At 32.3% G+C, this 26,551-nt stretch overlaps 2 protein-coding genes across 3 annotated transcripts in view; both read right to left on the bottom strand.

The window, feature by feature from the left end:
• Window positions 1-747: 747 nt before the first annotated feature.
• On the bottom strand, window positions 748-17,217 carry LOC140045328 (PHD finger protein 12-like). Its single transcript, XM_072090183.1, has 15 exons — window positions 17,061-17,217; window positions 14,739-14,786; window positions 13,899-14,080; window positions 12,494-12,566; window positions 11,148-11,508; window positions 10,596-10,701; window positions 9,939-10,071; window positions 9,529-9,690; window positions 8,947-9,075; window positions 7,658-8,264; window positions 4,885-5,001; window positions 4,232-4,311; window positions 3,944-4,115; window positions 3,447-3,529; window positions 748-2,830 (listed from the first exon to the last, which is right to left on the bottom strand). The coding sequence occupies exons 2-15, from the start codon at window positions 14,784-14,786 to the stop codon at window positions 2,435-2,437; spliced, it is 2,649 nt and encodes an 882-aa protein (XP_071946284.1). The 5' UTR covers window positions 17,061-17,217; the 3' UTR covers window positions 748-2,434.
• A 1,831-nt stretch (window positions 17,218-19,048) lies between these two features.
• The window catches only part of LOC140045327 (oxysterol-binding protein 1-like), a 32,737-nt gene continuing 25,234 nt past the window's right edge, over window positions 19,049-26,551 (bottom strand). For both annotated transcript variants that reach the window (XM_072090181.1, XM_072090182.1), the window contains 7 exons: window positions 26,258-26,398; window positions 25,241-25,486; window positions 23,835-24,056; window positions 23,273-23,368; window positions 22,998-23,173; window positions 22,365-22,585; window positions 19,049-21,839 (listed from right to left, as the gene is read on the bottom strand). In XM_072090181.1, the coding sequence (XP_071946282.1) occupies window positions 21,697-21,839; window positions 22,365-22,585; window positions 22,998-23,173; window positions 23,273-23,368; window positions 23,835-24,056; window positions 25,241-25,486; window positions 26,258-26,398 (1,245 nt within the window). In that variant the 3' untranslated portion in view covers window positions 19,049-21,696. The remainder of the gene's footprint in view (window positions 21,840-22,364; window positions 22,586-22,997; window positions 23,174-23,272; window positions 23,369-23,834; window positions 24,057-25,240; window positions 25,487-26,257; window positions 26,399-26,551) is intronic.

The following is a 26,551-nucleotide window of genomic DNA, read 5'->3' as shown; positions in this document are numbered from 1 at the left end:
AAGTGAGGCCAACTGGTATTTTCTTTACGTTTATATACATTTGACAGAACGTGACTAAGGTATTGTACTTGGTTGCGCACTGTACAAACCCCAATTGAAATGACACCCGCTGGCCCATTGTAAACCTTTATTGACATAATCTTACTTAAGCTTTCCCGGGACGGCAAACCTTTAACAACACCATTTTGTCAATGCAAACAACAAAAGCACTAAGAATGTTAACAATAAACCAATAATTAATTTTAGACCTGACGAAAATCTAGTTTTTAAGTAAAGACGTTTGTCTGCTCTTCAGACTTATTTTATTGTTTTTCTGTTTTATACAGTATTTCTTTTTATGTATTTTGCATATTTGTATTGTAGGGGCTCTCATGAGTCAAGGTATTGCTTCAAGTGCAGACCCCAGTTATTATAAATAACTGAATAAAATATGTATGACTGAATGAAAAATTGCAATCAAATTGCGTCTGTCAGACACCTTTAATTATGGTGTTTCATTCAAAGTATTTATACGAAAGAAACATCAAACACTATCTTTAGGCCTAAACCTTTTGTTTATAAATGATTTCTACATATTTATTATGAACATTTAAACAATTCCTATGTTCTCAAAATCGTACACAAAATAATAATGAAGATGTATTCTAGTACAAGAACTTGTGCTGGATGTATTGTTGTACAGTACTCCTGTAATCCTCGAATTATTAAGAGAAAAAAAAACAAAGACAATCAACACATAGATAGGCTGGCAATCAAATATTTTAATTATCATTTTTTTAATTACAAATTTATAAAATTTGTAATAATGATTTTAAATGCCTAGGCTACTTCAAGTAGCACACTGTAGTCCTTACATTCCATATACATGTACAGTATATTTGAGTAGAAATGCTGCCCTCTAGAATTTAGATTATGGAAGTGGAGTTTTGAAACACGACATAATAACAAAACAGCATAAAAGAAAAAAGCAATAAATATTATAAATATAATACAATAGCTTTTAGATTGTCAGTTAAATTACAAATTTAAAGTAATTTATGCATTTTTTGAAGGGGATAACAATATTTTGAACATTGTAGTGTAGTCATATAAAAACAATTTTAATATTTGGATGAAATTATTAAAATCTTTATTCGAGGTTTGGAAAGGAGAAAAGTTGATATGAAAATAATTCTGAATTACCAATAATTAATACTTTATATATCAAAATAATAATAATAATACTGTACCATACATATATGACAGAGTATTGTATGGAAAAATTGATAGGGTTGGATTAAAGTTGCATTACATTAACAATGGAATCTACCAAAGTCTTGTGTGCTTAGCCTAGATTGAGGGGTGGGGTTATTATACTTGAGCATGGGCTTATACACAGTTCATATACAGGTGTAACAATAACAACAATATTAATAATAAAATCTCTTCAGCTCTCTCTACACTATCAAACTAGTTCGACAAAAAAGTGTCATGTGCCAAAATATGGTAGTGATATGCCCAAATACGGTAGTGACATGACATCATCATGTCCATATGGGCACATCACATTTTTCACTTTATGTTTTAAATGCCCATCATGAATACAATACTGCCAGCAGTTTTATCATTCATCTTCTCTCAAAACAAGGATATTTTGTATATGCCAAATAACACACCTTAACTCTTAATTACATTGGGCTAATTGAAGTGTTTAAATTACTACATTTGATGTCTAGATTCTCTAAGGTTTAATTAAGGGATACAATAAAAAATAAATAAAATAAAAATCGGAAAACCCTGCTGTAGTTCAAAAGGCTGGAATATTTACAAACATCTATTAGGGAGTTTTTGATTTGCAAAAAACGGTGACCTAGTTATTGATGGTCGGCGACTGGTAAAAGAAACCACCAAAACTATGTGAAGTAGATGGGAACTATGTTCAAAGTTCTGTCCGCACTCTTTTACCTGAAAGTGGCAGAAATTATCGCTGTTGGTTTTTGATTGAATAAAATAAAATGACTTAATTTGTTCGTAGGTCACCGAAAATTGAAAATTCCCCGATATTTCCAAACCAGGCCAACTTATACATTTTTCAAATTATTTTTTATCTGTTGGTGGACGGATACTACATGAGGATGACAATTCATTTATTATCAAGTTAAAATAAGGTAAATATTTTTCAACCTATATTACGCATTTTTAATTTTAAATTTACTGTAGACGAAAATGAAAATAATACGAGTGAACATGCTTATATGATAAACATATATGTTCAGTTGATGAATACATGTCATGGTTGTAAGGAGTGACATCAGAAAAACTTCATCGAGGAGAAACAGACGGTGTAAGATTTGAGTTCTGGATGGGAAACTTTCCCTGTATTGTCATTAAATAGTTAGAAATCCATTCATAATCAATATATCCAGCCAAAATTAACAGCGTTCCTATTCAACCCTCATGAAGGCAGCGGAAAAAAACTACTTTGCTTCTCATTGGCCGATTTGTCCAACAACATACCCGCCTCAGTAACGCTGAACAGAAATTTCAAACATCCGATTTGAATACAGCTCCCGTGGTGAAGAATTGCCGTTCCTTCCCAGCCAGCACCATTACCCCCTACGAACGTTGACTTGCTAGTCTTGCAGTTACAGACTTTATCGAAAGAACTGTTAATGTTAAACATTTGTTTTTTCTCATCTGGTTTTTGTTCCTTTTTAACGGTGTTAAACTGTAAAAGATTGTCTGTTTCTGATGAGGTTGTTGCTTTCTCGGTGAAATCACACGAATAGAGGACGTTATCCACCATCGTTCCATGATCACTATAATTAAGTAGTTCATATTGTCGACTTAACTATAAAAAACGAAGAAAAGAAGTAATGTTAATGTTTTCAAGTTCAACTTTATTTATCCAGAGGCACAGATCAACACTGGGTTGTTGTTGTTTTCATAAAAGTTATTAAAAAAATTGCATATGCGTCCAATATCGATTAAGATTTTTTATTTTTTCTTTCGCATCTAACAGCTAGTAACTCGCCAATTACAGGATGAATTAAATATAATAATATAATAATAATAATATACAAGTCTCATTTGAGAATTAGAGTCGTGAGTTACAACCCTGGCACTAGGTCAGGATTGAAATCTGGACTATGGGATTGGAAGGCAAGCATGTTAACCACCAAGCTACAGCATCAGAACATTATCAAGAACACAGATTAACTTTCATACAAGTTAAGTTATTTTTAGAATAATTGTTCTTTTCCTTTTATTCTCCAAATTCTAACATCAACACTTTTTTTCATGTTGTATAACAAATAAAAAATGACAATAAACATTTATTGGATTTTAAAAGACTCATAAAATTCAATATATTTGAATGCTATACTCTATACTGTTGTAGTAGGCTGTTTAAATAAAGTAATAAATTGTTACGATTTGTAATTTATGAATAGTATTAAAACACAAACCTCATCGTAAAATATACAGGCATGTTTTGCAGACATATAGTTACAATTGCCAAAGCTTGGTAAACATAAATCCATGTCACTTCCTGTAAGAAGAAAAAAAAAACCATTTTTTTATGATAACCGCAACAGGTGCAGAATGCAATCAAATGACGTTGGAAGGGCAACCAACTGCAGTTATGCTATCAACTGAAACTATTTATAAAAGTTGAATTTCTAAAAATGTATAAAAATATACATAATAAAAGATATAATTTTTGATAAAAACACAGTAATTGGCTTTAAATCATATTAATTCTTTTTAATTAATAGGGCTATTAATATCTGTGGTAACAGTAATTATGGCCTAACATTGCTGTAACATCCATCACTTCATTTTTGTCTATAAGCTAACCAAACTTTATCTATGCTCCCTATAGCAAATAATAACATATTATATTATGCGTTTTCATAATAATTCAACATATGCAACCATAAATACAAGCTTAGTGAAAGCCTACCTGAACCAATACTAAATGACCTATAGCGCATGGCTACAGCTTTAGTTTTATTGTTGACCGGAGCAATGGTGGCTCGTGCCGGTATGGTCATCTTGACCGGTGGTGGTGGTGTGCTATCTGCGGTACTAGCTGCAGCTGTATTTGTCGTTGGTTTCTTACTGGCGTCAGAGTTCTACATAAATGACAAATAATGTGTATTATAAAAACTTTAAACTGTAAAAATTTCTTTAAAATGCATTAAATAGTTAAGCATGGTTTCACACTAGAGACACACAATGGTTAACACACCTTTGAGGGTAGAAGTTGCTGTAACCTTTGGAATGCTAAAATTTGAATCAACTTGTCATCTAGTTTACTTAATTCAACCTCTGCAAGAAACAAAATAAAAGTTGGTATACTGTCAGTACTGTTAAATAAATGTATTGTTGTTAGTTGTCTTTTATATGAATACCACCGTACTGATTTGGTGGATACAGACAAATAAATTAAATGGTATTGGTATAAATTGTGTAAAAACATTGAAATTGAATTTTTTATATTGTTTGGTAGATTATTCCATACCTTAAGTTGCAAGATATTAAAAAAAAAAAAAACTTTTTTCCATAAATCTCAGAACAAATTTGTTCCATAAAATTATTATTCGACATATTTCTTGGAATGACTGTTTTATGTGAATATCACAGTACTGATTTGGTGGATACAGACAAATAAATTGTAATGATATTGGTATAAATTGTATTTGAATTTTTCATATTGTTTGGTAGATTATTCCATACCTTAGTTGCAAGATATAAAAATTTACTTTTTTCCATGAATCTCAGAACATTTTTGTTCCATAAAATTATTGAACATATTTCTGGGAATGACTGTTAATTATCCATATTATAAATTTCTTTGTTGTTAGTCATATAAAATCCACAAGTGGTTTGAGTGATATATACCTGTATTTCCATCAATACATGATTGTAACGACGCATTCAGATTAACGATAGCTGGCGATGAACTCAGCGATGCCGGCGTTACCTTTGTTATTGTTGTACCTATTGCATTTGATTTGCCTGTCAAATAAAACACATCACATCTTGTTAATTATATGTAAAGCTCTGTCTACACTATCAAACTATTCAACAAAAACAGTAATATAGTAGTGATATGCCCAAATATGACAATATTTATTTATTCAACTTCTGTTTCCAATAATAGTCAATATAAACAATTAATTTTTATTTTTATCATTACTGTAAATAATCATTGTATATATTTTATAATTTATATTTATATTGGTCTTGTTTTTTTTGTTTGTAAAAATCTACTGTAATATTATACCTTATTGTGGTTACCATTATAACAAATGTACGATTGATTGAATAAAGTTCACATATAAAAAAAAAAAAAAATAAATATCTTGTCCATATATGGGCATAGATGCTATAGATGATAAGCTTAAAAGGAAATAAGATGCTATAGATGATAAGCTTAAAAGGAAATAAATAATTTAATTTGGGTGTGGCTTCTGTTTTTACAAGTCTCGTACTAGTGCTGTATATTCTCTGGTATAATCCCACCTGCTAAACCACAACATTGGGCTGACTTTGGGGGATGGGACTATACCCGCATTTCTTGTAAAAACTCATCTGAACTGGCTAGGCCTACTGTACATCCAGACAAAAAGTAAAGACTGGGACTATACCCAGGGATATAAATGTTTGTGAAATCAGACATACAGTAGGGATTCATTGGGATTAGACCAGAAGTGGGATTATAATTATTTCGGAAAAAAGTAGGTCATTTTGAAGTATTAAAATAGTTATTAACTTTCACCTAAAATTAGTTTAAAAAAATAATTTAACCGAAATACAGAGGTTTTTTGTTCAACAAATAACTTTGACTTCCAGTCAAAGTTTTCGATCAAAACATATCTCATAATGAAACCGCCTTGTTTGGCTACTCTGTATGCATAATCATAAAACTTTCTTGCGATCTGTGTGAGAACACCTTCACAACCGTGAGGAGTTGTAAACAGTGCTAATTAGCATTATGCATAATGCATACTCGTGGTTTAAAATCTTTGTTTACTTTCGCTTGATTTTCCAGACGAAATGTAATCCAATTAATTTACCTGTTAATTACGTAAACTTGTTGTTTTTGGCTCGAATTTTCGACTTAAAGTGAATAACTTTAATGTAACTTTGATATGGCCAATTTAAATTTAGAATATTTTGACCTTCATTTTTTGTGTTTCAAGGGACAATACATCTTTAAAAATGTTGTTTACAGTAGGACCTCTATTAAGGGGACACCTTGACCAATAAAAGTGGTGTCCCCCGAAATGATGACCTTCTACTGCAGCTGCACAACGACCCAGTAGCGTAAATAAACCTATTATCTACACCTTACACCATGTACTGTAATGAAATCCTTTGTCTGTATGTGTTATGCTACATACTGTATGCAAATTACTCATGTTTCAAATCCCAGATGGTTTAAGAGAACATTTAACAAAGACATTCGACAGCACATTTGATTTGCTAATGACAATAAAGTCACTTGCAATATTCTACAGCAGTATAGCAGAACAATGAAAGAAAATCATTAATGTATGCACCACTATTTATTTGGTAAAACAGTAGTTATATTTAGTTGTCTCTCCATATTTGGTACAGTTTAACTCTAGATATCATAATCAAGAACACATGCTTTAGTCAGTGGCGTAACATAAAGGCCTGAGAAGGTCCCCTGGTTTAGGAACCTCCAACTCTGTCCGGGCTTTTTTAGCCTTTTTCGACATTATTTGAATGCCTGTTTTTTCCTCTGGGCATTGCTTCAGGCACCCTGTTTAGCTAGTGAGCGCTCATAGCTGCTCCACAACTAGCTCTAGTCTGTGACCTAAAAGTATGACGATTTCCTCTGAGTTCATGGTTTCTACCCAAGAGACAACACATACACAGTAAATTTTGTCATGTTTCTGCTCTTAACCTACTTTGGTAAATATTTGACCACAATGTGTGGGCATATCTGATTATGAATATCTGATTGTTTTTCTTATTTGTTTTTATTTTCTTATCAGGTTTTCGTTATTTACCCATTACAGATTATCAAATTGTATTAACCAGCCAAGTTCACACAGGGTACCAAATTCATAGTGTATTAATCGGTTCCTATGGAAAGCTTATATAATATACAAATAAAATATGTGTGATGACATCATCTACTGTGGATCTTGTACCATTATTTATTGGGTCAAGGGTCACATATTGAAATTAATTTTATTGTACTGTATGTATAGAGTATCACGGTGTGACGTCACAATGATAGAGGGCACTGCATAGTTGCTAGCCAACCAAAAACTGCGTTCAACGCTACTATGTTGATAAACAGTAAAGATCTGTATTTCTATCAAATTATGTATCTTAGCTTGATTTTTTTTAACTTAAACTGTAGTTGAAGAATAAATAGATTTATTAAAAACAAATATTTAGTGATCTTTTGAAATTTTAGTTTGTTTTTATTAAAAATTATTAAGCAGGCTGAACGCAACCACGCAGCGCCACCTACCGTCGTGACGTACGCACCGTGATACTCTATAGAAATGAAGTGAAGATTGATCAGAGCAGATATATTTGGATCATCGAAATTAAGTGATTTGTGATAAATAAGATATATAATACTATATAATAAAGATAAATATAGGTGACCTTTAACCCCGTTACTTACCAGATATGGTTGCTGTACTTGGCAAATTATTGTTTGTTATGATGTCCTTACATGCTCCTACTGGCAAGGTGCTGACACGTACATATTTGTTTGTAGGATGGAAAACTTTCACAGAATTTACGTTTCCTTTATTCAAATGAATTGAATTAAGCCCACTTGTAGTCCTATTTGTATCATTAAAATTGAATAATTGTTTCGTCTGTTTGGAAGCTACGCTTGAGCTGCTCGGAGAAATATCACCGCTTCTTTTAATCACGTTCTCGTGTTCTTTTATCCCTTGCTTATTATTAGCACTTAATATGCCGTTTGGCAATTCCGTGCAACTTGTTCCGTTCTCGGTGCAAACCGATTTTACTTTCGTATGGTTGACTACTATAGTTTCAGGTTTAATTCCCGTTTTTTCATCTTGTCCGTTGTACGTGACAGTATTGTTATGCACTGCGTTTGTTGTAAGGTTCACGCCTTTAATCGTAGTGTTTTTCGCATTGGCGGATTTATTCAGACTGGATGCAGTGATAATCTTTGGTTTTATTCGATCCTTGGGTAATTTTTTCTTTTCAATATAACTTGCTATGCTGCTTTGAAGTAATACTACACTTCGTAACCACTACAAGAAATATATATATATATATATATATAGATAGATATTTGTTTGTTATATTAGTTTTATAAATTTGAGAAAGAAAGCATATTTATTCGGTCATGGGTCACATATTGAAATGAATTTTATTGTATTGAAGTGTAGATTGGATCATAGCAAATAAATTTGGACCATCAAAAAGACAGAGGCATGCTCATCGATTTCTATATTCAGTTAAGCTCTGTCTACACTATCAAACTTTATGTGACAACAAAATGTGATGTGCCCATATATGGACATGATGATGTCATATCACTACCATCTACCATATTTGGGCATATCACACTTTTTTTGTCAAACTAGTTTGATAGTGTAGACAGGGCTTTAGTGTTAGTGCTAAAGGCCATTCCATCAGCATGCTCTTCCTTTTACAGTCCAAATATAGCTCAATGAAGTGGTCCTTGAAGTAGAATGTTATCATTGCAAACTCCAAATTATCTTGGGATGCTTATAGATATGGAAGAATATGATTGGAATTGTACCGGTTTGTCTGTAAAGCCCTGTCTACGTTATCAAACTAGTTTGACAAAAGAAGTGTGATGTGCCCAAATAGGGTAGTGATATGACATCATCAAGTCCATATATGGCCACATCTCATAATGTTTGATAGTGTAGACAGCTTAAGGCATTCAAAGAATAAAGTGCTTACCTCTTCTGCTTCTTCAGGAGTACAATGTGTTTTCCCTTCTGGCAAGGTGTGCTGTGCAAGATGCTTCTGGTCAGGCCTAGGTAATAGATGCGGAGGAGTTGCATATTGGGCTTTTATTGATTCTGGAACCTATAATTGAAAAAAAAATTGTATGCTAAGTGTATTTGTATTCATTTTCAATATTCAATAATAGTAATGTAGTAGTATACTATATAATTGATTAATATTTATAATATGATTTCTACAGTGAAAAAGTCTCAACGCGTCTAAATGTTACACTATCATCTTCTGTAAAGTCGATTTTCCACTAGGTGAATTTGTTCGCGCGAATCGAAAGCGCCAGCTTGTACGCATGCGTATTCATGTTTATATTTTCGAAATCCTTCTCTATGCATGCGTATTAGCCGACGCCTTCGTTTCGCGCGAACAAATTCGCCTTGTGGGAAATCGGCTTCAAGGTCGATTCATATCAAGCTCCCACCAAATGACTTTCATTTGTCTGTCTACAACACTGATGGTACGTTTTTTGTAGACTTGAAGCTGTCAATCAGGACCCCCTAGACCTATTTATTTAATACTTGCCTTCATTTGTTTTCTTTGTGGTACTAGGATACCTGTGTTCGGCTTAAAGCTGCTATGCATTTTATTCAGAAACTTTATCTTGACAGCATTTTGTTGAACTTGACTATGGAACTGGTTGTAAATCTTGCACCGTCGTGTAAAACTCTGGCCAAAGTAATCAGGCTAGCAAAAGGGCAACAAAAAATTAATAATTTTACTTCATACATTTCTATGATGGAAATATGATATATTTTTCTTATTTATAAAACAATAATTATTCATAAAGCTTGTCTACACTATTAAACTTTATGTGACAACATCTGATGTGCCCATATATGGACATGATGATGTCATATTACTACCATATTTGACCATATCACTACCATATTTAGGCCCATCAAACTAGTTTGATAGTGTAGACTGAGCTTTACCAGATAATTTTCTGGATGGTTGGGACACATCCATCTTCCCGTTGGCATCATCGTTAATGGCGGATCAAGACAGTCTTGATGAAACAATAGAGGGCAGTAATCACACTGAATAAGCGGTGCTACTCTGCAACTCCTACGTAAAGACAATCATGTCATGTTAATATAGTATTAAAAAGAAGCAAATGCCCATTGAGCTTTAGGTTTAATAGGGATTTGAGAATGTACTATAAAATATCAGAAAGCATACAAAGATACAGAAGAAACCATCTTTTTGGTTACAAATATTCAGACACTCCTACTTAGGGGATACAGTACAGAAAGAAAATACTGCTTCGTTTCTAAGCGTAACCTTTCGTAGCCTACGCGCAGGTAGATCGTAGGTCATTGTTCTCTTAAACGTAGCCTACGAAGTATTGTTCGTAGCCTACGAAGTATTGTTCGTAGCCTACAATGTAATGTTATGATAATTATCTACGCGTAGGGTGGTTCGTAGAGTTAATAAACACCATTATCATCGCCATTAGAAGCATGGACAATGCACACAAACATGTATTGTTCGCTAATTATTCATGACACATACAGTATGAGGGGTTATTTGACCTTAGCGTTAGCGTAGGAGGGGTTATACAGTACTCTATACTTAACAAAAGAACATACTTTTTACACTTAAAACACACTTTAGCTGGAAGTGGTACCAAACCATTCTCCAATTCGTACGGTTTTTTCTTGACGGTGTCTTCTTTACGCTTTCTACGACTTGAACCTGCATAAATATTTGAAAAAAACATTTAAATATATGTATATGTTTAACCATTAAAGGTAAAAATAAAAGTTTTTATAATATTTCGACGATTTGAATAAGTTTATTATAAAAGTTTTTTTGACTTGAAAGAATTGCTGATATACCTGTATTAAATAATTATAAATATAAAAGAGTGTGGAAAACTAGAAAATTTAAGTTCTTTAATTAAACCCCTAAGTTTATACACCGAGAAGCTTACCATGGAAATAGCAAATTTAACCCAATGTATGGTAAACTCCGAAATTGTTTAGGCTATGTGAAAGAGCTATAGATAATGGCATGTATTTCTAAGTACTTCATTTTCAGATATAAAATAGCAGAACTTAAAATGAGTTACTTTTCATCTTTATTGTTATCTGTACAAAAAAGAAACAATTATATATTTTGATTGATTTGTTTAAGATTACCTGGTAAAGGAGCATTTGTCATAAACTCTGGTGGCACTGAAAATTGTTTAGGATTTTGAACAGCAGCAGCTTTCACTAATATATCAAACGGATTTACAAAATCTTCTGGAAGCGTATCGTCATTCTCTTCGAATACATAATTAGCAGGGACGGCAGCGTCTCCGGATAACTGTCTCTCATACCCTTCCTGTTCCTTCCTAGCCTCTTTGTAGGCCTGTAGTTGAACCAGTCTTACACAGTTTTTACCCTGGGCCTTAAGTCTATCGTTTAGCCTCATAGGCACAAGTTTCACTATAGCTTTGTTTGGGCCTAAGGCTGCTATCTTAGCTTTCTCTGATTTTGATGAATTTCCAGATTGATCCTGAAAATATAACAATATATACAAATTGTTAAATGTCATACGCATCCAACAGCGAGTATATCAACTACAGGATGGATAAACAATTTAATAGTTTATCATGCTTATAATTTACTGTAAGTCTCATTTGATGGACTGGAGTTGAAAGAGTTGTGAGTTACAACCCTGGCACTAGGTCAGGATTGACCCCCGGACCTTGGGATTGGAAGGCAAGCATGTTAACCACCAAGCTACAGCTCCTCTAAAATTGTTATGTCATGGCTGCATCTTTTAAAGAGATGACCAAGTAACCTTTGATCTGATTATATTATGATGACAAAAAAGTGTGATGTGTCCAATATGGTAGTCATACAGTATGTCCAAATATCGTAGCGATATGACACCATCGTGTCCATATATGGGCACATCACATAAAGTTTGATAGTGTGATGCGAGCTTTATTTATTAAAAACCTGGACACCAGCATCTATGTTAAGCCTCACAGTCTATCACTGAATGAGTCATAATGTTACTATGGAAACATCCCATCTGTAAGCCATATGAACTTATAATATTTTCTTGGTAAAAAGAAAATAAAAAAAACAAAATATACTAAATATAGAAACGGGTAATTACATCGGGAAAATAACAACTTGACACCTGGATTCATTTAAAAACAACTCGATGTACCTTAGATATAACCACAACTTTTTGTTTTTCATTTTTCTTAAATTCCCTTTAATAAACCAATATCAACTACTTAAACAATAGGTGATAAATTATCTTAAATTACCGACATTTGTTTAACAAAAAAGAATCAATTTTTATTCCCTTAACAATAATAAATCATAAATATTTTAATAGGAAACAATTAAAATTATAATATTAAGTATTAGTAATTATTAAAGTATTGAAATTTGACATGTGAGAATTTACTATGAATTACACAATTACATTGGGTCAAAGTTCAGCAAGTGAAAGGGATATTTGTTCGAATATATTTACTCACCATTGGGGCTACAGTGCACTGATGACAAAGCCATTCTCCTCGTGGGAGGTCATCTTCTTCTAAAGGTGGATTACTGAAAAATTACAAATGAATATTTATATAAAATAATGAATATGTATACAGTATAATGAATAGTTAATTAATAATATGAATTAATCAAATGAATACTGTGCAGTTAATGATAATGGATTGAAAAAACAATGAATATTTATATACTATAATGAATAAACACAGTAGGCAAAGAACACTAATTCTAAACCGCCCGGTGATATACTGAAATTTAATTAATTAATTTGAACGATAAAGATGAGGAAATATGTGAGAATGAGAAAAAGTCGCCCCAACCGAGACTCAAACTCGGACCTGCTTGATATGCAGTTGCCCTAACCATTAGACAACTGGGGCTTTCATGGTATTGTTCAAACTTGATTGGATAGCGACTCTTTAACATTCTCTTTATACTATAATGAATATGTATACGGTATAATGAATATGTATACGGTATAATGAATATGTATACGGTATAATGAATAGTTAATATTCAACTGATAGTTATTAATCAAATACTATACTACTGTACAGTTAATGATAATGGATTGAAAAACAATGAATATTTATATGCTATAATGAATATGTATACGGTATAATGAATAGTTAATTAATAATATGAATTATTCAACTGATAGTTATCAATCAAATAATACTGTACAGTTAATGATAATGGAATACTAAAAAACAATGAATATTATTAATTTATATATTATAATGAATATTTAATTTAAATATTGAATTATTTAACTATGGTTATAAATCAAACGAATGCAATTCATGATTGGTAATTACGTAATTAAAATAAATTATTCAAATTAAATAAATTATCTTGTATTAATGACTTATAGGCTACTGTATTTGGTCACTTAAATGAACACAAATAAAATCATAGCTTGTTCTAAAGAAAACTAACATACAGTACTCGAAAATTAACAATAATGTTTTAAATAATAAACACTTGATAAAGCATTGAGTTATAATAGGGAGAATAGACAGACATACGAACATTACTAAGTAATGAATGTTGATGAATAAATTATTTTCTATCTACTTTGTTTGTAAACTGTTATTATTAAATTCCAATGAAATACACATTGGTACAGTAGTTTGTTTTATGTGAAAGTGCCGATACACAATGTTTTGAATTAAAGAAAATAATGTTGCAACTTAAAAAATGAGCTACATTATTAGGTTCTCCTTTATATTCATTCTCAGTGCCCTACACTCCTATAGGGAGTTGTTGTGTGTATATTTAGTTTCCAATATGAATTAAAATAGATATCAAACGGGACGTGCATCGTTCTCAAACCTATTATAATCTGGCAACCATCATTTTATTCCAAAGTGATCTTACCAACAGGTCAAATGAAAAGCGGCCGGGCACCGATCACAACAAAGTAGATCGCCACCTTCTCTGCAACTATCACACGTGTCACGGTTCATTGCACGCCCAGTACGCCGCCGATCACGATCTATCCTACGTTGTTTCTTCGGTGGTTCATCGCTAACTGGTGGAGCAATCAATGCTTGGATTTGCTAAAATAAGAAATTGTTATTTTTATTTTACAAATTTCTTTAAAATAAACAAACCAACATATCTTTAAAGCTCTGTCTACAATATCAAACTAATTTGACAAAAAGTATGATGTGCCCAAATATGGTAGTGATGTGCCCAAATATGGTAGTGATGTGCCCAAATATGGTAGTGATGTGCCCAAATATGGTAGTGATGTGCCCAAATATGGTAGTGATATGCCCAAATATGGTAGTGATATTAATTAATATAAATGGACACTGTACATCACATTTTTTGACACACAAAGTTTGATAGTGTAGACATATCTTTAACCAAAGGTTACAGTAAAAAATACAAACATTACACAATGATCAGAGGAACATCTTATACAGAACTCATAAATGCAATTCTTCAGTTCAATTAGATAATTATTCTGAAGATATCAAAGACTATTAACAATAAGATGACCTCGAACCTTATTGGTATTTTACTCAGACAAATTTGATTAAATAAATATTCATGAGAAAGCTACAAACCAAGTCATTTTTTTTTCTCTGCGTAATCACAATCCTATAGGCTAAATTTATTACAGTTTAGTAGAGCAGTACAGTAGTACTGTAGTAGTTTTACAATCTAACGTCGCAAACATTTTTATTTTTTATAAATAAAGTATATTACCTCCATTAACCCACCAGACGTATCCAAGTCATATTGCACAGCCGTCATCTGAATTTAAACAAATAACACAATTTGGTTAGAGGTTAAAAAAAATGGAATTATATTGCTTCAAAATAGCACTCTGGGAAAGACAATAGTTGTATTGATAGAACGAGTATTATGTATTATGCAACATGGGAAAAGAAAGCATAAAAAATGAGATTCTGGCAAGTATCAAAATCACTCTTCTAATAATAACACAAGTACTGTACAACTAAACTAGTACAATAAACAATTAACTAACATATAACTGTATGTACTGTATTTTCTTTTATATATGAAATATATATTTTTTTATTTTAAAAAATAGCCTGAAACGTGTGATATTAGTCGATGCCAATAATTACCTTCTGGTTTATATTACTACAGCATTGTGGCTGTCGATTTAAATTTTAATATAAAAAATAAAATTGCATAAGGTCAGACAAATTATTAAACTAAATGCCAGGTCATTCAACCTATTAAGATCACGGAGTAACTAAATATAAAGTAGAAAGTAAATTCAGTATATCAGTGTTTTTAGGTACTGAATTTTACCATGCTTAAAAAACCTATTATAAGTAAAATGATCAATTTATGAGTTTAAGTACAGTACAGTTTCTTAGAGCACAGAAAACTGACAATGAATGTATATCTATCCATGGTCAAAGGTCAAGTAATAATTGGAATGCTTTTGAGCTGAAACTAAGAACAGTATGATCTATAATTTGGCATTCAAACACCCACACAATAACTGGTTTTTAATCAGTTATTTTTCTTTGGTTTTTAGCTTTTTTTTACAAAGCTTAAAACCAACAAAAATGTCATTTTACAAATAAGATATTTTATCTATAAAAGAGCTATCTTTGATTAGATTTTCAAATACTTAAATAATATTTTTAAAATGGCTTTCAAAAACAGTCAATCAACATTTATGTAATACTTTTTAAACTTCAAATTGACTTGCTTAAACTACCCTACAGTACTGTATACAGTAGCAACAAATTAGCTAATTACAAACAAACCACATTTATTTGATTTTTCTCTTTTCTTTTTAAGAGGTCAAAACAGAAACTTCCGGACGTCATTCTAACCGACAAATTATACTGAATGAATTACAGTACTTTAACTTTCATGGAGAAACTTAAAAACACTACTAACATTATACTAGTAGTACTACAGAAAGTGTTTAAAAAGAAGTTCAATGAATTAATATTGTATTTTTTATTTTTCTACAGTAATTTGTTTCAATGTCTCATATATTGTTCACAACATGACATTGACAAAATTAATTCAATATCAAAAATAGACACTTAAAATACGACAACATATAACAGTATCTGCAATTTCAACATACATTTGGCTTAATAAAATTATCATAATACACATTAATATTACATCACCACACAATGAACATATTTATTAATTCTTTTGTTGTGAAAGTCACTTGTTAAAAGATAATTTGTTTTTTTAATTATTTTTTTTTTTTTAATGTTTGATTAAAAAATATCTGTACCCGGTACTACTACGGCAGTTTTAATTTTAACTATTAATTATAAAATCTTGAGCTTTTTAACATAAAAAATTGAATGAGAAATAAATGTCTAAATATTTTCTTTGTAATTTTACTGAACCTAATAACGCTGGAGTATATTTGCGTACAGCACAGCAGCATGAATCATCAAACTAATTTACGATGTCATTGTTGCCCATACTTCCTTCAATATTTTTTTTTTCAAACACACTTTCATTAAATCTACATTCGTGTTAACTGCATTCATTATGCATTGCTTATTTGTTATAGACTTTCTTAGTTAGGCCAAGCTTTTATTATAATTTAGTACACATGCTCTCCGTGAATCCTACACTACAGTACATAATAGGCCTATCTACTGTGTAGCTGATATCTATAGTTTCATGGCAAATGGCCTAGGCTAACTCTCAACAATATAGCATGTATTTTGACACACAAACAGTACTGTAGGGTAGGCCTAGGCTACCTCTTGTTATTTGTCCTAGGTAGCTAGGGCTTTTATTTAGTTAGGCTTTTTATTTATAATTTAGTTAGGCTTAAATTAAAAGAAAATGTGCTTGTTCCATGAACATTGAACCAAATTGTATGATCCAGCCGTAGGCTCTCAGCGACAGGCTATCACATCATACCAACCACAGCAGGCCATCGAGCCGTCCATGCTGCCTTCTCAACCACCGAAGGCCGCAGAGAGAGAGAGAGTAGCTAGCTTGCACAAGAAGTAAAACGAGATGAAAAAGACCACGGGAAGATGAATGGATTGGATACATTACCTTATTATTTACTTTGAACAGAAGACGAACTTCAGTTTTACCAAATACACATTACATGTATTAATTGCTTCAAATAGTCTAACCCCGCTGACAACCACAGCAGTCTCTTAAAAACTTGAGTTATATAGCTTTTATTAGATTAAGCTTCTAAGCCTGGACATTTCTGTTTAGCGCGATAAATTGTACAGCGAGCGAACCACGACGTCCATATTGTGAAAAATGACTGTAAAAGCGCATGCGTCAAGTAGACTTCGCGGGACAGACCATTATTTGTTTATATTAATTTCGCGGTAAAAATGTTACATGACTGCCACAGTGTGTCAGATATAATATTAAAACTGTATGCTAAAATAATATAGTTGAGCTACACTAAAACACTGCCTTTTATATACGACCACTGTTTTTGCAATTATTTAAAAACACATAGTCATATTCAAATGTTTTTTAGTGTACAGTATTAAAATAACCCACTTTATAGACCAGTCTGGAGCTGGATACGAGGAGTTTTTTTTATTTTTAGGGGGAAGGTTTAGGGGTGAATTTCTCCCACCCCATATTTCCCCACTTTTTTTCTTTCAAGAGGAGTGGGAAAAAAGGGTGAAAGAGGAGGGATTAAAAATTATTAAATATAGAAAGATTTATTAAAATGAACCAGGGCATACAGTACTACATTATTCAAGTTAGAAACAAAATTGATTATTTTATATCACCACCCAAATTTCATCGTCAATTGTCTTTTATTTAATTATCATTAATTATCATGTCGTTATATTATCATCACCACAAAAATTCCTTTATCGTATATCTGACAACCTTTAACAAAATAAACAAATTCAATGTGTTCTCAAGTTTATTGAAACAATTCTGATATTAAGGGCTCAAGTCCACAAAAACAAAAATGATCATGGCATCACAATTTCAAAAATAAAATACTACAATATTTATTATATTATTTTCAAAATTCTTTTTAAATTTATAAATGAATTTAATTATGTACTCATTTCAGTCCTTGCGGTTGCATAACAAGCTTTCATTTAAAGTGGTACATGGCAATGTTAAAAAGACCAATTGCACAGTCCAGATAACGAATAAAATGGTGAAGTACACAGGGCTACACGCATTGCATATATCACCATCTACCATCCCTGAATGAAAGCTACAGTATTTATTAATTGTACTTTCGGTACACCCTGTAGGCCTATTTTGATATTTTTCCCCGGGCCTTGAAAAATATTTTGGGGAAAACGCCCACCTTTTCTGGTGACTGAACTAGTGAAATAGACTTACCCTATTAAGAGACGCGTCTTGTTGGCCCCAAGATTAACATTAACTAACATTAATATATATATTAATAAGCCTTATAGTACATTTACATGTAATTTAAAGCTTTTTTTTTTAATGTACATAATATATTACTTTACGACAAGAATATTAATGTATTGCATTACACGTGATGTTGAGCTATAAAATTAATTTAAATATGCCAATTTTGGGTGAAAATATAAAGTCATTTTTTTCTTGATTTAATTCATTAAAGGGCCTTAACACCTGTTAGGGCACGGTTCTGGTTCAACACCGGCAAATCAAACGTCAATTCTTCGGTTTTATATCGACTGGCGCATAGCCGTGTGGAGCGTTGCAAAAAAGGAACATTGCCGTTTGATTTGCTGGCACTGGACTCTGGACTGGAACTGTGCCGCAACAGATGTGAAAGACATTAATGTAAACAATTCTTTTGAAAGTCTGATTTCTTGCTACTTGCACCCATCCCATCACTTTCTTTAACTGGATTTGGAAGCAATGTTGCAAATACAATTCATCGAATATATCTATAGACTCTCAAGAGCTTTGAAGCACAACTACATATTATTATAATATCATTATTAGTGTATTTAATACTAATTTTGAATCGCCGCATCAATTTAAAAAAGTGACAGATGATGAATATGACACGTTGTATAAGGGATGAAATATTTAAAATAAAAAAATGAATTGCACACTATAGGGAGTTTTTATTACACACACATACGATGTTCAATATTGATGTATTACACATTGAACCATATCATACCCATTTCCTGGGTAAAAGGGACCAGCTGCGTCCTGCGAACACCCAGTGTTCAGAGGGTTGTAATGTTGCATATGGTACAATAACACATACTAATTTAAATAGAATTTATCGAATCCTTTGAAACTGTAGTGACCACCCCGTAAAAATTGCTGTACTCCTAGAACACTAAACCATATCTCCACCACTAAATCTTTCCCCTCGTTTCTTCTAACCCAATCACCACTAAGAACATTAGGCCTAGTATTATGCTAAAGGAACTTTCAGTTTGCATACCTTTACATATCTAAAAAGTTCTATTTAGAAATATATTTTTATTTTATTAAAATGTCTGTATTCATCCAATCTCATTAATAATAATAGCCTCATTATTCTGAAATCAAATTTTCGTTTTTCATGAAGGTGAAACATAAACGTTGTTTCACCTTCATGAAAAACGAAAATTTGATTTCAAAAATATTTTGGGAAGGAGATGAATTTTTTCAATCTCATTATTCTGAATGTTCATTTAGTCTTAAATAATTTATTTAAAAGATATTATGGTAAAGAGATTTAATGACGATTGTTAGATCTTCATTAACTCACGGCCACCATTCCAATGCAGAATGCAATGTTTAAATTGTATTGTATTTTTCATTGTTGTTTTATTGTCTTAATTATGTCAAGCAAAACAAATTTCCATTTTTAAGTGGACCAATAAAATTTCTTGAATCTGATCATCCTCAAGGAGGCGCAGTCAACATGTAAGTGTAAATACATGCTTAGATTTCTGAAAACGACAAATTTAATATACTTTAAATATTCCTTTCTGCAAATAAAATGCAAAATATTATCCACTTTATATTGGACATTTACTTCAGGTGTATTATGACTCATTACAGTTGTATATTAATTCACAAATAATTAGAAATCAATAAATATATTACTGTATATTGTATGAATTCTGACAAATAAATATTTGTATAATATAATGATGAATTTTCAAGGGAGGAAGTCAGCCCCTTTTATTAATCTTATTCAGCCAAACAATTCACAATCCCTTTGAGGACAAACTAAATTTGAAACTAATAATATCATACATTAATATTTGGAAAAATTACTATATTTAATTGGTAGAATTCATAGTACATTGTTAAATGAATATTTTGAAAATATATAATAGCTCTGAGAGATCAATAATAATAAAAGTACAGTATTGCAAAGCTTAATATCAGTAGCCTAGGGGGTTATAGATAACATAAATACCTTAAAAACGGCAAAATAATAAATCAAGAAAGAATACACATTTGGTAACGTGGGTATTTCCACTCAATAGCTTAGGGGGTCTAACACAAAGTGGCAAGTTGATATAACCGGTAGCATAGGGAGTCTAACAAAGTGCAAAAATTGATAGGAGGAGCAGCTTTTTACAGAGTAGTTGAATGCATATAATTCAATGAGGTCATCACACAATGTCACAACCTCGTGAGGTCATTCACTCAGGTCTTTCTCAAAAAATAAAAAGACAAATAATATACTAATATCTATAGACACTGAACATCTTTACAGCCTTGGTATCACGGTTCTTGCATATCGAGAACATGCGTCATAATTCAAGATTATTTACATTAAAATGACATTAATCAAATAAATCTAAAAGAAATACTGTCACAATAAACATTTGGACAACAAACATTTTGCATTTCTTAATTCACTTAACATCTCTTTTACAATTGTAAATTCTATATCATTAAAATAAATAGGCAAATTATACTTTGAATTTAAAGACTGAAAACCTGCTTAAGTATACTGATGTAAGTACACTCCCTCAAAACCAGAGACCCTAGGGCTGAACCCTGACCTGACAACTCCATCCCACTGATATTAAGGAGCTTCTGATTTACGACGACCTATAATTAGGTCAGGTCAATTCGATGTGTAAAATCATCAAAACTGTGTCGGAGGTGAGAGGTGAGAAAACACTTCTCAATATCCGCAATCAACATGACATAATTTGGTTGTTCTAAATCGAAAATCAAGAGCTATTTCCGATTGCAGCAATTTTTAAGAATAGAAAGCACTTATTTTAAATTAATATTAAGTATTGGTCTGTGTTGCAAGAACTAGGTTTTCTGTTTAAAGCTGCGTTCACACTGAGTGCTGATTCACGTGACACATACATTTTTTTCGGAATCAGAAATGAGTTAGTGTGAACATATCTATTTTTAAACACTACACTCATGTAAAGTCTCCCAAAAATATTTTGATTTAGTAATTGCGAATTGGATGAAGCTTTAAAAAAATCAATGTTGTCACAATCAATGGTCCTCCAGTTTTGAGAGAGTTGATAATATTTTTAAATAGATTTTATCACTTTATTAAGCGGCAGTATTACTTTTAATTTCCATGTTCATATATTTGTTACTGCATTGATATTTGGTAAGAAGTCTGTGTAGGTCTCTGCTACACTATCAAATTTTATGTTTTGCTCATATATGAACACAATGATGTCATATCACTACCATATTTAGGTATATCACTACCATATTTGGGCACATCTAGTTTGATAGTATAGACAGAGCTTAAGCCTTAAAAGATATTAGCACATCTTGTCCATTCTTGATTTCTCTTTCTTAGCCAATACTCGTTTGTAAATTTATAAGACATTGTCTTGCTAAATGCATCCATTTCACGTTTAAACCACTTTGGTCTGTATACTTCATAAACTTTGCCTGAAACAGATGGAAAATTGTGAAAAATTAGGAATGTGAATGATTCTAAAACTATATTATTTCTGTAATGCAATCTTCTATACACATTTATTTGTTTTACAGAAATACTCTGTATGAAAAAAAGGATTTATCGGCAGCTTGATAAAAAAAAGTGTACTTTCAATAATTCTTTACATTTGCAAGATTAAAATGAATTTAATTACTGTAGCACTGCTTGTTGGGTCACTGAGCAACTTTCCACAAAACGATGGGACAGTTTAGTGTATAGATATTTTTGGTTTGTTTGTAAATTTACATATACCTTCAACTTTAATTTTAAAATGCACGAGATTAAATAATATAATATGTTGATATTCGCTGAATTTTGTTGAAATAGATGTTTAATTGAATATTCATATGTTGTATGTCCATAGTGTGAACTACACTAAATAAATCCTATAGACTCCTTGTATGTTTACCACATCCATTTTGAGCTGGGAAAAGTAAAAGCTTTATTTGTTTATTGATGCATGACTAATTACTTACCTTCATCTGCATGTTGTTTAGCCTCTTCCTCTCTCTTGCGTCTTGATGCTCTTTGCTTTTCTTCTAATCGTAGCTTTTCTCTATTTGCCTCGTCCCATTCGCCTTGCTCCATTAGTCTCTGATCCGGTCGTCGTCTACTATCGGTTGGTGCGACTCCATCTTCCATTTCATTCAACGTCATTGTCAACTCGCCGAAATAATACACTTTTTCTAAACCAGGTCTGTAAAGAATGATATACACAACATAGAAAGTATAACTTCTTTTGCTACAGTCTTTTGCCACAGTTTCTATCTTATCTATCTATCTAACAAGTGAGTGGCAGGGCAGTTCAGAACAGTGGAAACGTAATTACGTAGCCATAACATCGGTAAGGGTTCGAGGCTCACTCGCTCCATGGTTCTGGTAGCAGAAAAAGTCTTCTCGGATTAGCACTATAAACCGTAGGTCCAGTGTACATATCTAGCTCATGTGCACTTTAAAGAACCTAGTACACATTTCGAGACGAGTAGGGAGTTACCCTGGTGTAGTAGTACACACACAGCCACTAATCATAACTGGGCCCTCTGGAAGACCAGTCTTTGACAGAAAAGGTTACCAGTATAAATAAAAAAACCCAATATCGGTACACTTACGGTAATGGCCTCCTCGTCCAAAGTAACTTGGATGGTCCTGTCTGATACACTGGTTTGTCTTTACTGGATTTATCAATTGTTATATTCAAAACTTGAGCACACTCCATTTTCTTATCCCAAGTTCCTGATAGTACATATTTAGCCGTACCATGGATGTCGGTTACAACACCAGTTACCTTAAAGTTTAAAAGTCATAGTTAGCTTAGATAAATGTTAAGAAATTCATTAATAGCTGATGGAATTCACTTGTATGTAAAACCCGTTTAAGTACCTACCTTTCTTGGTATGTCCCTAGAGAAATAACTATAGGCTTTGAAAGTCATCCGACAAACTTCTTTTGTTGTGTGATTAACGATTTCACAGTCTCCAGCCTAAAAAAAGGTGTTTAATTGTTCATAATATATAATACTACAATACAATATGTAATAACAATATACATTGGGTTATGGGATAGCCAACAACAGTGTACATTGGGATAGCCAACATTCTACATTGGGCTAGTCAACAATTATGTACATTGGGCTAGTCAACAATTATGTACATTGGGCTAGTCAACAATTATGTACATTGGTCTAGCCAACAATGTCCATTGGGCTAGCCAACAATTCTGTCCATTAGGCTAGTCAACAATTTTGTCCATTGGGCTAGCCAACAATAATGTCCATTGGGCTAGCCAACAATGTCCATTGAGCTAGCCAATAATAATGTCCTTTGGGCTAGCCAACCTTGTCTGTTGAGCTAGCCAATAAGGTAAACTAGACTAGCCAAAAATTTTAAGTTTTTTAGAAAAACAGATTTCCAAAAGTTTACTGGGACAATTAACATTGCAACACTTACATTGTCCACCCAGAGCTTTCCAACAATTATATTATGTACAGTGAGGGGTACTTTCCTCCATGTGTAATGACTTCCAGAATTCTTAAACCTTAGATGCGTTACTCCTTGTGGAAAGATTTGTAAATACTTTCCTCGAAATTTACTAGAAATTGTGATGTCCGTCCACAGTTCCCATTGTTTTCCCTCGGCATGCATTGCAGCGGCTGGGGGGTGGTGACTAACCTACAGAAAAAGAAAGAAACATAGCTTAAGATGAAGTAAAATAGTCTCAAAGTTGTTGACAAAATCTCAAGAAACTTTATTAGGCTTTGTCTACACTATCAAACTAGTTTACAAATTTGGGCATACCATATTTGGACACATTACACTTTTTTTGTAGACAGAGCTTAATATTGTTATTGATGATCTAATAAAATGATTAAATATCTAGTAGCAACCTTAATATTTATTATTACTGTATTAAAATTTGACTCATATAGTAGAAACTCTCCTTTGGGACACCCCTACATTCAGGGGACATTTACCTGTGAAACGAGCAACAACACTATGACCATCCTTATTAAGGGGACTAACACTCCAAAAGGTGTCCCTTTAATATAGCTTCTACTTTATTCATAATATGTGTTGCATATCATATCTATTACAGTTTCAGTTTTATTTCACACATCATATTACACTATATATACATTTGTACTTATAACATAACAATAAAATACATTTTACATTTGTAAATGGTGTGTCTCAGTAACTCTGAACAAAAAACTATATATACAATAATAATGGGATAGGATTAAATTTGCAAGAACAAGGAATATGCTGATCACGACTCAGAGAAATAGAGATTGATGAATAATAATTATGTGTATTGAATAATTGAATTATAATCTAATTGAGTCTTGTGTTCTAAGCCTTCCAATAATCAGGCTTCAATTGTAGTGCAGCTAATGTATAATGGCAAGCGATTGGTCAAGTAAGCTTATAATAGGAAGTCAAGATCGTCAAGAACATGCATAATTCCGACTGCCGACAACTTGAGAGGCTGTAAAAGTGATTTTTACTCGTTTTTGTATTTGATTAGGTTTAAAACAAAGCAGTAGAGAGTAGATTTGTTTATGGATGCAACAATTATAAAGCTCTGTCTACAATATCAAACTTTATATGCCAAAAAAATGTGATGTGCCCATATATGGACAGGATGACATATCACTACCATATTTGGGTACATAACTACCATATTTGGGCACATAACACTTTTTTGTCAAACTAGTTTGATAGTGTAGAAAGAGCTTTAAAGAAGTCTGAGTTAGAAGAAGTGGTTTTTCATTCTTTAGCAATTTCTTTCTTATAATAACTTACACATTATTTGCTCAGGGACTTCATGAATACTCATATATAAAAAAACTTACTTGTTCAGTGAACGCTCTCCATCCGAGATCACTGGTTCGATCACATTCATAGGTCTCTCCTAGCAGGGGATTGAATGGCTTAGATGTACGATAAGACGTAGCAGCATACATTGACGTAGTGTAAGCAGCGATATGCGCTAATTCTTCTGCCGTCGTCTTACACTCTCCAGCTCTATCTAAGATATCTGCATACTCTAAATCTTCCACAAATCTTTGTAACATTGAGAGAGGCTCATTAAAATTCACCTGAAAGAAAAAAAAGTATTGTACTAATTTTGACTAAATTCACTATACAATCAATTGTATTTATTCCCACAACACGACAGGTATATAATACCTGAGCCATCAGCGCATGCAGGTATGAACACCAGACCAGTGATCTGGAAGTTGTGGGTTCAAGTTCAACCTGAGAATATAGGTGTTATACAGTATATCAATCGAAAAGAAAATTACTGAAATGCTTTAGGTATCAGTGGCTGGATTTCAATTGAGACATCATGAAATCAAATAAAACAATCAAAATCAAAACGATAAAGTAAAACAGCCAGAAAAATTAGCAGAGCTTTTGGGCAACACTAGCCCTTCATCAGTAAAAGTGTGAGTTCTTGTTGCTGTATATTGATATGGAAGGAAATAACAATGTTTTGACTATTTGGTCACTGAATCAAAATGTGAGAATATTTATCTCTAATTTTCCTTCCTTGTATCAGGTCTTTTCTTTTGAGGTGATCGAGTGCGATCACTCACCTAACACACTCCTAAACTGCCCTTGAGGAGTGTGATTTACAAGACACGTAAAATTTGGCAAACTTCTATACACCAAAATACAAACAGCACAACACTATTTATTTATTTATTCAAGATCCAACAGTGTAAAGAAATCACTAATGTATTGAAGAGTGCAATTTGTAGCACACCTACAAGTTTAAAAAGACAAAGCCTATTGTATTCTTCCCTTTTCCATTACTTCTCTTCTATACTTTTTCCTTCCCTTTTGCCCTATCAAATCATACTTACCGGCATTGGTATCTTGGATAATTCCTTGCCAATGCAATTTTTCATAATACTCCATAGATTTAGACTGTGATTAGGTCGTTCTGGAATTGTTGCTCGTCTCTTACTCAATGCAAGACCCTGTCCTGATATAAGTGTTGAGTCCTACATAAAACAATAAATACAGTAGTTCGTTTTGAATTTCCAAACTTGATTTTGTTCTCATCTGAATGCATACTATAGACTAACTACTATTCTATGGTACTATTATACAAATAATGAATGTTTATGAGTGCAATGGTACAAATAATGGCACGA

This window comes from Antedon mediterranea, chromosome 3 (genome assembly GCF_964355755.1).
Source record: "Antedon mediterranea chromosome 3, ecAntMedi1.1, whole genome shotgun sequence".
NCBI lineage: Eukaryota > Metazoa > Echinodermata > Crinoidea > Comatulida > Antedonidae > Antedon > Antedon mediterranea.
Note: the sequence above shows the minus strand (reverse complement) of the source record. Positions and strands in the feature narration are given on the sequence as shown.